The following is a 16053-nucleotide window of genomic DNA, read 5'->3' as shown; positions in this document are numbered from 1 at the left end:
TTTTCCTCCAAACTCATAAAATTAGCCCAAAATTGACAGTGAACCCAAAATTGAAATTTGGATTTCAAAATTGAAGTTGGACTGGAATAATCAACTTGAGCTTTTTTAAAACCTTAAGCCTAATTTACTCAAAATTTGATTAAGAGAATTTCAGTCCACATAAAATAATTTTAAAATCTTAACATGAATTTTAAATATTTAATACAAAATTAAAATAAATTTTATTAAATTAAAACGTTCAAATCATTCGAAATTGACACGTCTAACTTAAAATCGAAATCAACATGGCCAATTTATCCAAATAAAATTAGATCGCCATAGGAACCATCCTCTATAACTAAAATCTGTACCAAAAACTACCAGAAAGATTTACAAGTAATTGATCATTTAAGGACTAATTACGACTTCGATACAGCACATTCGATGCTAAATTTCAAATTCGTGAGGTAAGTATCGTAACTGAGTATTTGTAAAATTCACGGGTAAAAATTGACTAACTCTATTTTCATGGGAAAGCCTATGTTGGTAATGAACAACATTAACTATTAGTATATTAAACTTTTTTCACTCTTTCCAATTTATATCTGTACAGCAATTTCCATGAAGATGAAGAAACTTCCTACCCAATGTCAGAAGCCTTACAGGGCTTTTTGATCCAATCTCTCATTCCAGTTCAGGCAGCGAATCAAGCTGTGGAACCAATCACCTGTTTGGTCAGATTTATTGACGGTTGGAAGGGGGTGCTCGCTCATAGATATTCTGACAGAATGTCCTCGTGAGAGTTGTTGCCTTCTCTTCCCATCAAAAGAAACCCAGGCATTACTCCGAGCATCGTCAGGAATCTGTGAAACCACAAACAACGTTTCAATGCTTTATATAATGTACATAAAAAGATTTTGGTAACTTGGCTAAGAAATTGCCTTCAGATACAGGTACAGTGATGTCATCCTTAATTAACTCTCCGACAAAATGTGGCATATTCATACAATTTTTTATGCCTGGTTTAGCAGCGAATGCCCTCAGCCTCAGCAAAAGAAACCCACAACTCTCCACCAGACTGTAACTTTTATAACAAAAACGAGAAGCATTTTCAGAAATACAACTTCATTTGTGTAAATCTCCACATTTACTTCCGTTAAGCTATTTGAGATTTTGACATCAAATATAGCCATTAGTAAGACATTACTGAGAAGGGATGACAAAGTAACATCAAATGAGGTATTGAGCTCTCAAAATTGGAATGCCATGCCAGTAAACCCTGAAAGTTAAACTGTCTTTTTCTATCTAATTCTCTATTAAAGCAAACACCTTGTTTTAAAAAAATCACAAAACCCAAGAAAATGAAAAAATAGTTACAAACAAGAGTCCAACTGGCCAATTGATGGTTTGTCAGGCAACACTCTACTAATCTTTCTTAATAACAACTGTACCCACAAGCAACTTCCAGCCAAGTACAGCACAGAAACGACTTTTGTTCTCATATAACAATGAAACATAACAAGTTTAATCAGGGATTGCAAACAGCAATAAATGAATCTTCAAATAACATAGCAAAGATTTGGTAACGCCAAATCCTTGAAAAGCACCACAACCGTTTCACTTGAAGGTTAGAAAAGCAGACTCCAATGCCCATCCACACACACTATCATACCTACACCTATGTAATGTAGATAATATGATGACAAACTAAGAGGATTGATAGACCAAGCAACTCAAAGAACTTAAATGTATTCTTCCCTTGTTAGAATCTTTTGACAAGCATTGAGCCATAATGCACAACAAAAAAAAGTAATGATCTTTTTCTAACACAGAACACGAGAAATGATATATCTATTGGAAACATAGAACATTAACCTAGTTTGATCAATTTAAGCAAAAATTGTATACTAGTTTAAACCAAAGCATAAAAGAATTTCACTAGATTCTAATTAGATGGGAAAGAAAGTTCTACAATGAATTATGAGTGGCCTTCCCTTATGTGAATAATTTTACCTTCAATTCAAGCCTTGCAGAATCTGGAAGTATAACTGGTCTAAATGAGAGGGAATGCGGGCAGATAGGTGTAAAAAGCATGCAAGGAACATTCGGATGAACCTGCATTAGCAACAGTCTATTGTTATTTACAGAATAACCATGATACCAAAATGGCCTACATAGAATAAACCTTATATGTATCTCTGAAACTTAAAAGGACAACGTACCATGGAACCTCCGGCAGCTGTAGAGTAAGCAGTACTCCCAGTAGGTGTGGCTACTATGACTCCATCACCTTGCACCTTAAGGCACATTTTTAATTAAATAAAAGCTTGGAAAAATCACAAAAAGATTGACCACCTCTAAACCTATATAAGATAAAATATTTAAACATTTAGAGCATAGAATAATCTATAGCTTTTGCTGGTGATAACAGGTGTCAAATTAGTTATAACAGATATAACTCACTGCTTATCTAACAACTGAGGCTTAAATTTTTTTTTCCTTTCCTTGTCATAGAAAATAATTAACTAACCTTTGTTATAAGCCGGTCATGTTCATAACATTCAATCTTAGAAAGGTATGGATTAGAACCCCGATCAACAACGACCTCATTTAGGACATCAAATACTTTTCCTGGAACCGCTTTACCATTTCGAAAAATTTCACACCTTAGGCGCATTCTAAGAGTTATGTAAACACCATCTGCTGTGTTATTACCATGAATGACCTGTTTCAAGTCTTGCCTGCAGTCTTCAAACTATATCAATCAAAAGAGGTAGAAAAAATTAGACAAATGGGCAATCCTGAGGACATCCAATATCCATTAACAAAGATCACATAGCTGAGCAGCTTACAGTGTGGGAAGTGAGAAATCCAAGAGATCCAAGATTAAATGACACAACAGGTGGTACAGCACCTCTAAATAAATTTGATGCATGCAATATAACTCCATCTCCACCCAAGCATGCCACAAAATCAACCCTCTCATGGAGATCACTGTCATAAGAGCATAAAACAAGTAGGATTCCAATCAGGTCTGAGGAATACTGGACTATCAACTCTATTACACAATAAATCAAAAAGGTACCTGGTATCTTGACTATAAAAGGTTTGAACAAATCCAAACCCAGGGATTCTAGCAAATATGTCATGGACGTCAGGTTCAACGAGGACATTCATTTTCTCTTGATAATACAAGAAAGAAGCAACCTGCACGTCAAACACAAAAATGCAGTTACAACTGTTGCATATCAAACAAGCAACTGCATATATGCTATCAACTGCAGATAAAAGTGAGATAAACTTCCAGCTGACAGTTCAAGAAACTACCATTGCTCAAGTTAGACTTGGAGGATGTTGCTTTACATCAACTTCCTACCAACAATGATCCTTGTCAATCACCTGATGTTATCCACACCTTACCTTTAACAACAGATTACTAGTTCAACCCAACAACTTCCCCACCCCTCTTGATAATTCCAGCACTAAATACTGAAAACGTTTAAATAGTTGCTAATAATGGACTAATCAATGCAGCAGCAACAACAACAATAATAATAAGAGGACTCAAAACTGAAACCAACTCAAATAAAACCCTCATAGGTGGAACAATTCAAGCATGTAAACATCACAGCTACAAATGTCTACATTCTGCACCATCAACATCACAGATACTATAAATGCTAATCTCAAGTGATTCCAGCTTCAGATTAGTTTTTCCAGCACACCAACAATGAAATAGAAATAGTTTCGTAGTTAGTTTTCAATGTGTAAGGAGGAAATTACTGGCATGGACAAACAAAATCTTCAAATTGTACCTCTTTAGCTTCTTCCATTAGTTCAGGCCCCAGCTTCTTTAACAGTAATACAGTTTTTGGTGTAGATTTCCACATAAGCATCTGTTGCTGGGTGCTAGGATGAGTGAAGGCCAAGGAGGATTCAGTCACCTTTTCCCTTGTACAAGAGAACCCATCTGTCCGCACCAAAAACATCTCTGCTTTCTTTCTTGACTGCACTCTTACCACACCAGTCGCAGAAGCACACATATCTCCCTCAATTGACCCCAATTCATCATCACTTAAATATGAGGAGGCCTTTCCATTGCTCTTCTGGCTCTTGCTAGAAGAGGTAGATGTATTGTGCTCATTGAAATTCCCATCTAAAGTTGTGACTTTGGTTTCAGTCATGGAGTACCTTTCCCCTTCAAGAAATCCATTAACATTTGGGCTACTGGAAGCATAACTAGCCCCATTCATGTACTTCCCACTGCCAGCAGCAGTGCTCTTACGCTCTTGAGATTGATTTTTAGCACTAAGCAATTTGTTGGAACTTCCTGTCTCCGCAAGCTGTGATTTAGTATTAGCATGAAACACCTCACTTTCCCATGTTGCTCTAATAGAAGTCCGTCTTGAAACAGGCAGGGTTTCCAATCTTTTGAGCTGATGACTGAAATACATTGGAGGAGAGATCTTTTTACTCCTCAAAAACCTGGACATTTCTTTTCTGGAGAAAACATTGCAAGGAGGAATCTGAGCCTTTAGAGGATCAGTGTTCTCATAGATGTTAATCATAGCTCCTTCCACATTATCAACTGCATCCCCAGAAGTTGTAACTTGGCTAGAAATAAGGTCATTTTTGGCCCCAAAAATTCTGTGATCTTTATCACTGTCTGAGAAGACTTCTTCATGATACGCTCCATTCAAACTGTGAATCACATTCAAACTCTCTTGCAATAACTCATTTGTCTCTTGTAACTTGAGCTTTTCTTCTGTACTGGAAGATGCCAGAAGCTCTCCTGGTCCATCTGCATCTTGTGACAATTTATCACTGGGACTCACTGACTGATTTGAGACAAACTGAGATGAAAAGCGAGTCATGTACTGCTGCCATCTAGAGACCATTGCGGAAGTTCTCCGTACTCCTTCCTTACCATGTAGATAAATGGGCTTTTTGTTGCAATCTGAAACCAAAGATGCAAACTTCTCAACCTGCTCCATTGAAGGTGCAGTTCTAACCTCAACTGGAATTTTTACAAATTCAACTTTCCCACAAAAAATAGCATCATCCATGGCTGCTTGATAAAAGTTATCCCTAACAGTCTCAGCTCTTAGATCAACAATAGTTTTGAATCCTCTGTCAATCAACCACTTCAAACCTTCGTCTGTTACTTGACCACCCCTCCAAAATGCTATCTCACAATCTTTTGACTCTATCTCTTCTTTAGAGGAGGACAAACAAACAGGTTGCCAGTTTGCAAACAATGTATGGCACGGGTGGTCGTCCTTGCGTGGAAAACCCAAATCATAACAAGCATTCTTCAACCTTTGCAACTTCCTCCAGACATGAAGGCTTCGACAATCGTCAGGTGTCAAATAGTTCTCGAGAGCAACATGTAAGCTCTCACAGCACCTCTTCATCTCACTCCTGAAAAGAGCAAGTGGTGGAAGGTTATCCTCCATCACACTTATATCTGGCACACGAAAAGTATTCATAATTGAGACTCTTCCAGAAAGAACATCTTCTCTTCCTTTATTCAAAAGAGATAGCATCCAACCAAGCACAGACACAATCTTATCCTCTACTAATGGTTTTTCCTCTGGTGTAAAATCATATGAAACACTACATTCGCCTGTCAATGGATTGCATAAAGTGTCCATCAAAGCAGCATGGAGCCTTTCAGCTGCTCTAAAAATTCTACAATAAGCCTCAACTTCAGCAATATCCCCAGGAACTGGACCAATCCACCATAACTGTGATGCATCATTTGACTGGATGGTCTTCTACTCCAAATAAAGCAATGTCAAATAATGCAAGAAAAAACAGAATTCAATATCACCTCTTTAAAAAGTACGCATTAAAGGAGAAAAGCCAAAAAAAAGTGTAGTCTGCTGCACCAGGGAAGAAGAAAAATGTAGCAAGATAACTCAGATGTACTTGCTACTAGTTACCATCATTAGCATCATAAGAAAAAGACATGGTATAAACAAAGGAGACGCTTTCAGAAGGATAATCTTGAGCAATCATTATTGCTGTTTCACTGTACTCCACAGATATGCATAATGAGAATGTAGTTAATTCACTGGAGTACATGATTCGTTGTCACAAAGGAATAGCAATAATCACTGTATCCAATTCAGCATGAGTTCAACAAAATGCTTGAGAGAATCAAGAGACAATCTCTTTCTTTAAAACTACTTGCTGCTCTTCATTCATATACTAAATAAACCCTAATGGAGCATTCAGAAACAGTATTGATATTGTGTATTTTAACAGACACAATGAACAAAGAGAGAACAAAACCAGCTACTTCAGTTAAACTAAAGAATCACGCGGCAACACAAATTGCCAGGCTTTTTTTACTTAAATGAGATAGGAACTATAATACAAAATTTAAATTTGAGAAATTTCACAGCCAACAGTCACATGGTATGTTGATAGAGTGCTGAACTCTTAGTTAGGATGAAATCAAATAACATCAACTACCAAAAAATTTTGAGAAATAGAACAAACAATGATCAATACAACAAACTAAAACCTCATCAAAATCATTCAGAACATATGAAAACCAATAGATTATAAACAGCCACGTATTGAAGTCATAGATCATTATTGTGCTTAAGATGCTTTAAAACAAAATCACGGACCAATTGCAATGTCTAAAAATACATTGTTGATCAAACCAGAATCATTTCACCAAAAATAATATTAGAGTAATAACAAATTGGATAACATCAGCCCAAGACTCTGCCGGTCATTTCATCGAACAATATTTGTTTAAATAACATGGTAAACTTGAAACTGACATAAAACTAAGGAAAAAAGCCCAAGTGAGAGGAAAGAATGAACTGAAAGAAAATAAACCTGAGAGTCCAAACCCAGATTGACAGAGAAAGACTCGGATAACTCAGCGTTCACTACAAGCTTCAGCCTCTTCCTTAGCACCGCTTTCCGTTTCAACCCGAACCCAATCCCAAACCCGAACACCTTGCTCTCTCTATCGAACTTGAGGGGTGATGACAGTCCGGCCACCGGAGATAACCTCTTCATGTCGACGATAGGCACGTGGCACACGTAGAAACATTCCACCATACGGGAAAGTTCTAATATTTGTTTCTGGGTGTGTTTTTTTTTTTTTTTTTTTTTAAGTTGGGAACTATTTATTAGTATTTGTGTGTGTAGATGATCATGATGAGAAAAAAATTAAATAGTTGTGGATAATACCGAAAAGCAAAACGTCGAGATTTTGGATTTTTGGATTGCTACTATTGGCCCTTGTTGTGGTTCTGGTGCCTTCTTGTTTTATTTTTTTTTTCTGTGATTTGGAAATTTGTCTATTTCCTTTTGAATTGATGTATTTAGGTTTTGTAGGGGCTAGCCTGCAATTTTTATTTTCTTGGTTTTCTATGACCAATAGAAAATTATGAAATTTTCTTTTCCCCCAATCAAATTCTATAGCCATTTTTTTAGAAATAAAAATTGTAAATCTCCGAATATGATTAGAGATTTGATTGCTTCTACCAAAACATAAATGTTATTTTTAACAAAAATTACAAAAAATAAAAAAAATAACAATTGTTAAAATAAGTTATAAATAATGAGAAAAAAAAAACATTTTATTACATTTGATTTGGTGTATATAAATTGAATATATAAATACAACAAGAAGATTAAAAAGATCTAATAGACCAAAAAATAAAGAAACATTTATTAAAATAAAGAAAGGAACTTCAATAAATTCTCTTTTTTGAGCTTTTTTTATATTTTAATTTAAATATGATAATTCGTATATTTATATTTTATTATTTTATATTAAATAAATATAAAATATTTATTCTATTATGATTTATATCAACATATCAAATATAAAATATATATTTTTTATTTTTACTAAATTTTTATAATTTTTTATTAAAATTTTAAATAATATTACTTTCATTTTTATTATATTATTTTCGTCTCATATCATAATTATCTTCTTTTAAATTGCCTATCTCCAAATACATTCACAGCGGACAAATGGATGTCACATCCAAAGAAACTAAGAATTTTACGTCGTTTTCCAGTTCCCATCAAAACTCTCAGCTTCAAATCATAAAGTAAAAGTAACATAGTTCAAAATAATTCGCATGAATAACCAATTAGAATAGGCAGAATTAGCACATTATTTTTCCCTAGATCAATAAATGATTTACAGGCTCAAAATACAAGCATGTACAAGTTTTACAACTACCTTTGCATTATCTCCCTTTTAGAGCATGTACATAAGCAAGGCTAAAAACTTGATTGATGCATTAAGCCTGAGAGCGAACCTGAGTTAACCATCAAACTTCATTTGGTTGCCAGTGTCAAGTTTACTTGCTTAGCAAGGGTGGACTTCCAGTACTTCAGGCCATGCTACTTCGGGTTCGAACTCGGTCTATAAGCATTTGTCTGCCCGATAAATCTTCTTCATAACCCACAACCTGCATTTTCCAATGTTAAGCACTAACATTACAATCAAAAACTTGATGGATGAAATGTTGGGATTACTTATTTTTATCTTCTCAAAGTCAATAACACAGGTCCTTTTAGAAAACTGCTGAGAGAGGGAAAAAGAAACTTTTATGACAAGATCTGAAACCTGAGACTCTGTTTGTGTTTCACTGAAACCATCATATAGGCCGCCCACATTCACATCTCCAGAATAACTGCTAATTTCATCTTTTCTCACAGTCCTGAAAAAAGCATAACGTTAATCGGAGATGAGAAATGAAACAATATTTCCCCCTATAATGATAAAAAATTCCCCATTGGCCTTGCTATTGTCCCAAAATTCAGTAGGTTCTTTCTTTATTAGGCTTTAGCAGGCACATGCAAGGGGAATAGTTCAGCCATTAGATTAACAAGGCTAAAGGGGAGAACACTTCTTTTGTATAGTATAAAGAGGTTACCTGCTTAACCAGTGTCTAGATAACCCAATAACAGAATGAGAATCTGTATGGTCTTGATGGAGGCCCGTACAATCAGATGCAAAAATCTGTTCTATCGTCAAGGATTGATACCAATGCACAAACGTACATAAGAAATGAAAAGTAGACATTTTTAATATTGGAAAAATCAACAAATATAAGGATACACTTTTATCACAAGCATCCCTCTCTGGTGACTTCTGATCATGAATCTTAAAAATGAAACAGCGAAATGAGTTAACCAACAAGCAATCTGAATGCAATAAAACAATTAGGTGGTACAGACAGAGAAACATCAATATTTACCTTACTAGTTTGCTCCAGTAAGTCTTCTATAGCAGCAGCTACATCGGGCAAAACTTGGGCAGCCTCCCCCGCAATTTTTGATTTGTTGTTTTCAGTAGAATTCTCATTCAAAACAGGCTCGCATAAATGCACTCCAGAAGCAAGCGGACCATTTTGGCCATCATCTTCCAAGTGCCTTGCCTTTTTAAGATGAACAATTGATTGTTTGGCCCCATCTCTATAGCCATCATTTCTATCACCAATAATGGTTCCATTTTTAACACCAAGAGCTTGTGTTCTCAGTTCCTGTGATTGACTCATAAACTGAGATGGAATGTCTACAGACATCATTTGAACAGCTTGAGTCGGAAATTGGCTCACAGTGCATAATCCTGCCTCTTGGTCTTGGGCCGTAACTTCTTTTGGGCAAAATGGATCCAGAGAAACAACTTTATTCTAGACGATATAAATTGCACACATGAAAATTTGTTTGTCTTTCATTTCCAATGAAACAGATAAACAAACATAAACTCGGGGCAGACACGCTCACAACAGCAAAATTGCACATAGAGACACAGAGAGAGAGGGAGAGAATCAGAACCATACCTGCCTCACACATTCATATATCCATTCTGATGTAACTGAATGTATTCCCCATTTAAAAGCAGCCTCATATTTTGGTCCACTAGTAAACTTGCACAATAAATGGGTCACCTTTTTTGTAAGTTTTTCCACAAACTTAGCTCCAAGAATAAAGCACAGATTTCTTAATAGCAGTCTATCCTTCTCTTCATATTGTGAAACACAAAAGCGAAAGCCTTTAAACCCAGGAAAAGGAATTTGACAGGGAAGGGGTGAGTAGAGAATATGATTACCAACATCAAGCAAGCACCCAGCCTAAAATACCAGTTTTCCATCAGCATTGACAAGATAACAAAAAAGATATATAATACAACCAAATAATAATAATAAAAAAAAAGATATAATTACAACTTTGGTACCTGAACTTTGAAAAATGTACAAATTGGTACCTAAAGAAATAAAATGAACAACTGGCGCCCTAGATTTTCAAATAATGTATCATTTTAATCCAAATTTTGATACTATTAACTTAACTCGCTTATATGATATCTAACTAATATAATTTTATTATATGCATATTATTTGTTAAAAAAGGCGTTAAAAATTTTGTAAAAATTCATGTGGATGTCATTTGACAAATAATAATCAACCGATCTTAGATAATTTTACAATTCAAGCAAAAAATATATTTTTTTAATTTAAATTGAAAAAAGGTGAACAGGTGGTTGTTGATAGAAATGAGTGGCACAAGAAGATTCAAAATACAACCTAACTTGATTCTCTTATTTGGTTTTTCATACAGCCAACCCCAGAGTATGGGATAAAAAGTTTAGTGTATTGTTGTTGTTTGTATATTGAAAAAAGATGTTGATAGTATATGTAGTGAACACATACTTGATAATATTTGTCAAATGTCACACATAAAAGCTGATATGATTAGTGGGATTAAAGTTTGGGTTAACATGATATATAATTTAAAAGTTCAAGGTGCAAGTTGTACATTTTATTTCTTTAGGTTCCAATTTGTACATTTTGCTAAATTCAAGTACCAAGAGTATAATTAACTCAAAAAAAATATTAATAATAATTAGGCGTGATGGTTTAAAGTCAAGAAGAAACCAAAGGAAACAGCAGAGCAGCAGGTGCAACAGTAGTAGACAAGTATAGAATATTGCACCTTGTGTAATGGGAAAAAGGCATATCATGACCAAACACGAAGTTTCAACCATACCTCTAAACAAGATCGGACCCAGTGAGTAGACACATAAGTAATTTGGGAATCAATCATAGATCTGCGTATCACACCATGACACTCAATAATGAAATTCACATTCCCTTTTACTTGATCCGCAACAAACTGTCCTCCACCTTGATCCACCCATTCAACAATTTCAGCTCTCTGGCAGAAGAAATCCAAAACTTAGTGTATTGAAAAAAAAGAACTAGAAACAGCCACCTTTGGAAACTGAGAAAGAGATAGCAATACATAGATCCAAAGTAACAAGATATACCAGAGAAAAATGAATACAGCATGCTAGAACAGCTAAAAGAAGGCAGTTAAATACTTGAGATGTTAGACAACAAAAACATTGAAGCTTTAAATGGTTATTAATCCATTAATATGGGCAGGTGCCTCTTACTTTAAATGAGGAGCTTCAGAATTTTTCTAGTTACTAAATGGGGCATCCCACATTGACCAACTGCAAGAGTAAAGTGTCCTTTGTTCCTCCACAGCCCCTCGCCAGTCTAAATTTTGGTTTGAGGGAAAACAAGGCAATTCCCTTCTTCATTTGGGTGATTCAATTGCTTAGCCAAAGAAAATATCAGCAAATATACCCATCCACAGGCAAAACCAGTTCTACAGTATCTCAACAAGAATTTATATACAGAAAAGCACAAAATACACATTTTAGCTTGCAATAGAAGGCTTGACTCACATAACATGCCTAAATCTCCTAAGTGCAAACCAGCACAAGAAAGTAATAGCAAACCAAGCATAAAGTTTGAAGCCTAATTCAAGTCTAATTCACTGGCCAACATAATCAACTTGACCAGCTTACTGCCAAAGTCAACACATAAAATCAAATCCTCTTCTTTGTAAAGGCGAATGGTTTCAGGTGGTTATTTTCTGATGCATAAATTCTTTTGGCAACCTTTTTGTGCATATTTGTAAGTTTTTTCCAAAGTCTTCTAGACTATGTATCTTCAGGAAAGACGTCGACATTTTCAAAAAACTTGAATCATCTCAGAAATTCACAAAGAAAAAGTCATGCTAAGAAACAATTTTTGAGGCAAGATCCTTACCCTATCTTCAGGAAAGGAAATTGAAAAACAAAATGTTTTCCCCTTAAATACAGTTGATGGCATCCCATTCTTGAGATTTTGGACTATGGAGTCACATTGCTGCTTCTGCGCACCATTATTTGTACTATTTACAATAGGAAGTAGGCCCCGCTTGGATGATCCCACAGTAGCTTCCAAAGAGTTGGACCCCTTCATGTCGATTTTGGGCTTATCATCTAGACTTTTCCCCAATGATGGTGGCATTTCAGTTCTGGAGTTTGTAAGAACTAAGGATTTGCTTTGATTCAAACTAATCATTCCTGTCACTGCTCCTCTAACAGGGAGTACAGAATCTGTGCAAGCATGATGATCAGTTAAACAACATGAAAAATAACGCATAACAGAAACAATAAAGAGCTTACTGATGATATCTGTTAATTCAACAAGCCAGAACAAAATTTATCTTTTTATGGTATGAAAATGTCAAAAAAAAAAAAAAAACAATATACATCCTGCATGAAGATGAATTCAAGATCAAGTGATTGCCAGAGAATATTTGGCAACCTTTAGGAAGAAGTAACTCATATGCAACATGACTCTGGTGAACAGGGATTTCTTTCTTTTGACGATCACAGTCTTCAAGCCAGTTGGGCTTTACCACATGGATAACACCTGAAGCTGCAAGGCCTCTTATCTCTTTCTTTTCCCTAGGCAATAAGACAAGCATGTGAAAGAGAAAGCTTTATGAAAATACAGGATGATATTCCAAAAAAATTTAGCATGCTCACTAAATAGCCAAATGTAACAAAATCACACTTAGCCCACATGATTTAAAGCATGGCTTGCAAAGCATGATATAAAAAGAACCCAAAGGAGGAAATTATATGGCAAAAGAAAAGAAGAAACAAAGAAATAAATTCACAACTTAGCTTGTAAAAAAAGAAGAAATACTTACACTTCAGATGGAGTCCCAACAATTATGTGTGTCAATTTATCATTACATGACATATACCGGGATGCACCACCTCTACGCACCATGGTAACCAGTTTACGCATTTCAGAAGCTTCAAAGCCAACAAGAGAAATTCTACAGTCTGACAAGTATAGATCATTGTCTTCTGATTGAGAATCATTGGCAACACAACCATCAAGTTTTGTGTCATTAGAGGGCTGCAAAATTGGTGCTTCACCACCATCCTCTTTAAAAATGACCTGAGCATCTGATACCGCAGAAGACATGTTCTGTGAGAGAGTAGCTTCAAGATCTGGGTCTCCTAATCCAGTAGAAGGCGTGGTGGACAAATTAAATTCAGGAACCACTGAGGAGGTTGCAGACACTGAACTTCCCCTAAACTTGTCTTGACTATGCTGTGCTGACAAGGAAACACTCACATTTTTCTTTAAAGATGCACAACCACCCTGGACAGGATAGGACTCCTCATTAAGACATGCTATCCACCAAGGACAAACAGGATTATTCATGGTCAGATACAATGTCTAAAATCAGTGATAATACATGGTTGTACAAATATGTCAAGATGTCATAAACTCAAGAGTGCTAGAACTTGACATTATTAATAACATAAAGCATTACCTCTTCTAGCAATGGATTGATCAAACCATTTCCGAACTACAATATGAACGAGGCCCCATCTTCGGGCAACTTTATACTTGTCACCTTCAGGAGCTTACAGAGAGTTAAGATCACAAATGAATGACAATCAGAATGCTAAGAGTCATTTTCCCCCAACAGAAATCGCCATGGATGATTATTCTGAGAAGAGTACATGATGGAAGTAAAAATGATGATTGAGGTGCAATGCATAAACATCAAATAGAAGAGACAAAACTAGGCTCAAAAACTGAATAACATTCCTTTAACAAAAATGAATAGACAGCTTTATGAAATTTGCATAAATAGATGTAACTTAAGGTATGTTGTTTGTGTTATGAGAGTGGAGACTAAGAATAAGCAACTGTTATGAGAGTGGAGACTAAGAATAAGCAACTAGCAACTAATAACATCAGCTCTTTCATCTTAAGGAACAATGTAAAGGATATATCGCAAATCAAATGCGTGCACTTCTTGGTGAGTTCAGCTGAATATTTTCCACCATTTTGTATGATAAGCTTTTCGATCTCCTTTCGCTCATCTGAGAGGAAGAGAATATTAGAATTCAATAATTAAATAGTTTGTCACAAGGAGGGCCAATACATAGTTTGACATAATAACCTGCAGGAATTCTGGTAACACATATTGTCAATCCAGAAAAAGGAAGAACCCTGTATGACTCCTGAGGGACAATACGGTGCTCACTCCAGCACTGATATAACCAATGAATAGTAACAATTGGTTTCTTTAAAACATTTAAAGCCCACTGCATAAATAGAAAATAATGACAATAATCAGTGATAGCATCTAATAAAGCAATGTATGAATGTTAGCTACTTTTGATAATAGCTTCTCCAAGAAACTCCAAAGATAATCACTCTCGAGTTCACAGTCTAATAAACAGGAGTTATTGAAACTCAAATTCAAAGCAGAATGTGCACAAAATTCAAAAGGTATTACTAAAATATTCCCTATAAGAACAGATATTTCTATTAGCACTTTCAGGCATGCTTTCAAGCTTTTCCCCCCACATGCATGCAGGGTCTGCAAATATGTGAGAGGAAGGGGATCATATACCTATTTCATATAGTTCTCACCTAACTCAAGTTGGAAAAGATCTTGAAAAATATTATTTTAACTGATTTTACCATGATGCACTCTATGTTCACAAAAGTATACTAGCATTTAAGAATATCAAAGCCCAAACAATGAGTTCTTAAAGACATTAACAAAACCATGTTTGTACACTTAAACATGACACATGCTGGCACGAAAACGAGAGAAAATAATTTTACAAGAATCAAACCTTATACTTTGCAGCCAGAACATTCTTTACAACAACAAAGCTCACTTCTAAAGATGCTTTAGTATGCAACACTCCCCCCATAGCTGTAACTAATTTTTCAATCTTAACCTGTGACCAACAACCATCATAAAAAACTATCAATACTAGGGTCGTAAGTATGAAATTCAAGTAGATTAGAATTAACGTGTTTACACGAACCCCAATTGCAATACCTTTTCATCTATGTCGAAACCAGATGCCAATACTTTGAGGCTGTCCATTGCAAGGCAGCAAGTAAACCCTTGTTTAGGTAAAGCTCTATTTTCTTTTGCACATGAAAGCACACATTGAGGACCTGAAGCCCAAATCACAAAAAATTTTCACCAATAAATTACCAGCACTGTAAGTTTAAAAATACGAGACAAATCAAAATAATACCTAGCAAATTACAGCCTTTAGCTCTAAGATCCTCAAATTTATCCTGCAAAAAAAAAAAATTATTAGTTAAATAAATAAAATAAAAACTTGTTTTAAAATTATTTCAAATATTTGTGAAATGAAAATGGCGGGAAAATAGGAGATTACGTGATCGATGGAAGATATAACATGGAAGTCATCGGGGCCGTTTCGAGAAGGGTCACAACAGAGGAAGACTTGGGCTCCATTATCCTTGAGAACGCCGTGAAGCTTGTCGAAGACTTCGGGAGGGACGAGGTTTCGTGACATGAACACGTTCGATCCCTTGAACGCCTTCGTCTTCATCATCGTCTTTCTCTCTCTCTCTCCCTCTCTCTCTCTCTCTTTTTCTTTAAAATTTGGTTTATTAAAGAGAAGGTTGAGGAGAGTTAGGTTTTGGAGAGTTAGAGAGTGGCCTGCTTCAATTTGGGGTAGATTTTTGGGAAAGGAATGAAGAAGGGAAAATGGAAAAACGCGGGAAGGGTCTGGGCCGAGATGGTCTGTTGATGTGGACCTTGCTCTTTTTGTTTAATGGGACGGTTCCTGGGCCACTCCATGGTTCGGACACAAGGCCGCCCTTTAATGTTTTCCGAAATTTTTTTTGTAGATTCTTTCCTAGCTATTTC

The 16053-nt window shown here is 35.6% G+C and overlaps 2 protein-coding genes across 6 annotated transcripts; both read right to left on the bottom strand.

Moving 5' to 3' along the window:
* Positions 1-357: 357 nt before the first annotated feature.
* Positions 358-7434, bottom strand: NADK2 (NAD kinase 2). Of its 4 annotated transcripts, none has more exons than XR_016343978.1 (9): positions 7198-7434; positions 6838-7089; positions 3795-5756; positions 3065-3186; positions 2832-2973; positions 2510-2734; positions 2202-2342; positions 1993-2094; positions 358-842 (listed from the first exon to the last, which is right to left on the bottom strand). XR_016343978.1 is itself a non-coding variant. In XM_022912357.2 (9 exons), the coding sequence occupies exons 2-9, from the start codon at positions 7063-7065 to the stop codon at positions 639-641; spliced, it is 3060 nt and encodes a 1019-aa protein (XP_022768092.2). In that variant the 5' UTR covers positions 7066-7089; positions 7198-7418; the 3' UTR covers positions 358-638. The 4 variants fall into 4 exon arrangements, 2 of the variants coding, with proteins under 2 accessions (XP_022768092.2, XP_022768091.2); XM_022912357.2 differs by having other exon boundaries at positions 2202-2276; positions 7198-7418; XR_016343977.1 differs by lacking the exon at positions 7198-7434 and having other exon boundaries at positions 6838-7151.
* A 650-nt stretch (positions 7435-8084) lies between these two features.
* MEI1 (transcription coactivator) lies at positions 8085-16033 on the bottom strand. 2 transcript variants are annotated; one of them, XM_022912360.2, is made up of 17 exons: positions 15557-16026; positions 15410-15452; positions 15205-15326; positions 14993-15100; positions 14308-14452; positions 14136-14227; positions 13669-13762; positions 13030-13525; positions 12639-12781; positions 12096-12427; positions 11023-11190; positions 9816-10106; positions 9231-9665; positions 9092-9136; positions 8907-8992; positions 8597-8690; positions 8085-8438 (listed from the first exon to the last, which is right to left on the bottom strand). In XM_022912360.2, the coding sequence occupies exons 1-17, from the start codon at positions 15734-15736 to the stop codon at positions 8361-8363; spliced, it is 2952 nt and encodes a 983-aa protein (XP_022768095.2). In that variant the 5' UTR covers positions 15737-16026; the 3' UTR covers positions 8085-8360. The 2 variants fall into 2 exon arrangements, with proteins under 2 accessions (XP_022768095.2, XP_022768094.2); XM_022912359.2 differs by having other exon boundaries at positions 8907-9136; positions 15557-16033.
* Between the last annotated feature and the right edge of the window lie 20 nt (positions 16034-16053).

The sequence above is a fragment of the Durio zibethinus genome, chromosome 1 (assembly GCF_047325235.1).
Source record: "Durio zibethinus cultivar Kanyao isolate XHJ-2024 chromosome 1, ASM4732523v1, whole genome shotgun sequence".
Classification (NCBI taxonomy): Eukaryota; Viridiplantae; Streptophyta; class Magnoliopsida; order Malvales; family Malvaceae; genus Durio; species Durio zibethinus.
The sequence above is the reverse complement of the archived record's forward strand: the minus strand, read 5'-3'. Positions and strand labels throughout refer to the sequence as shown.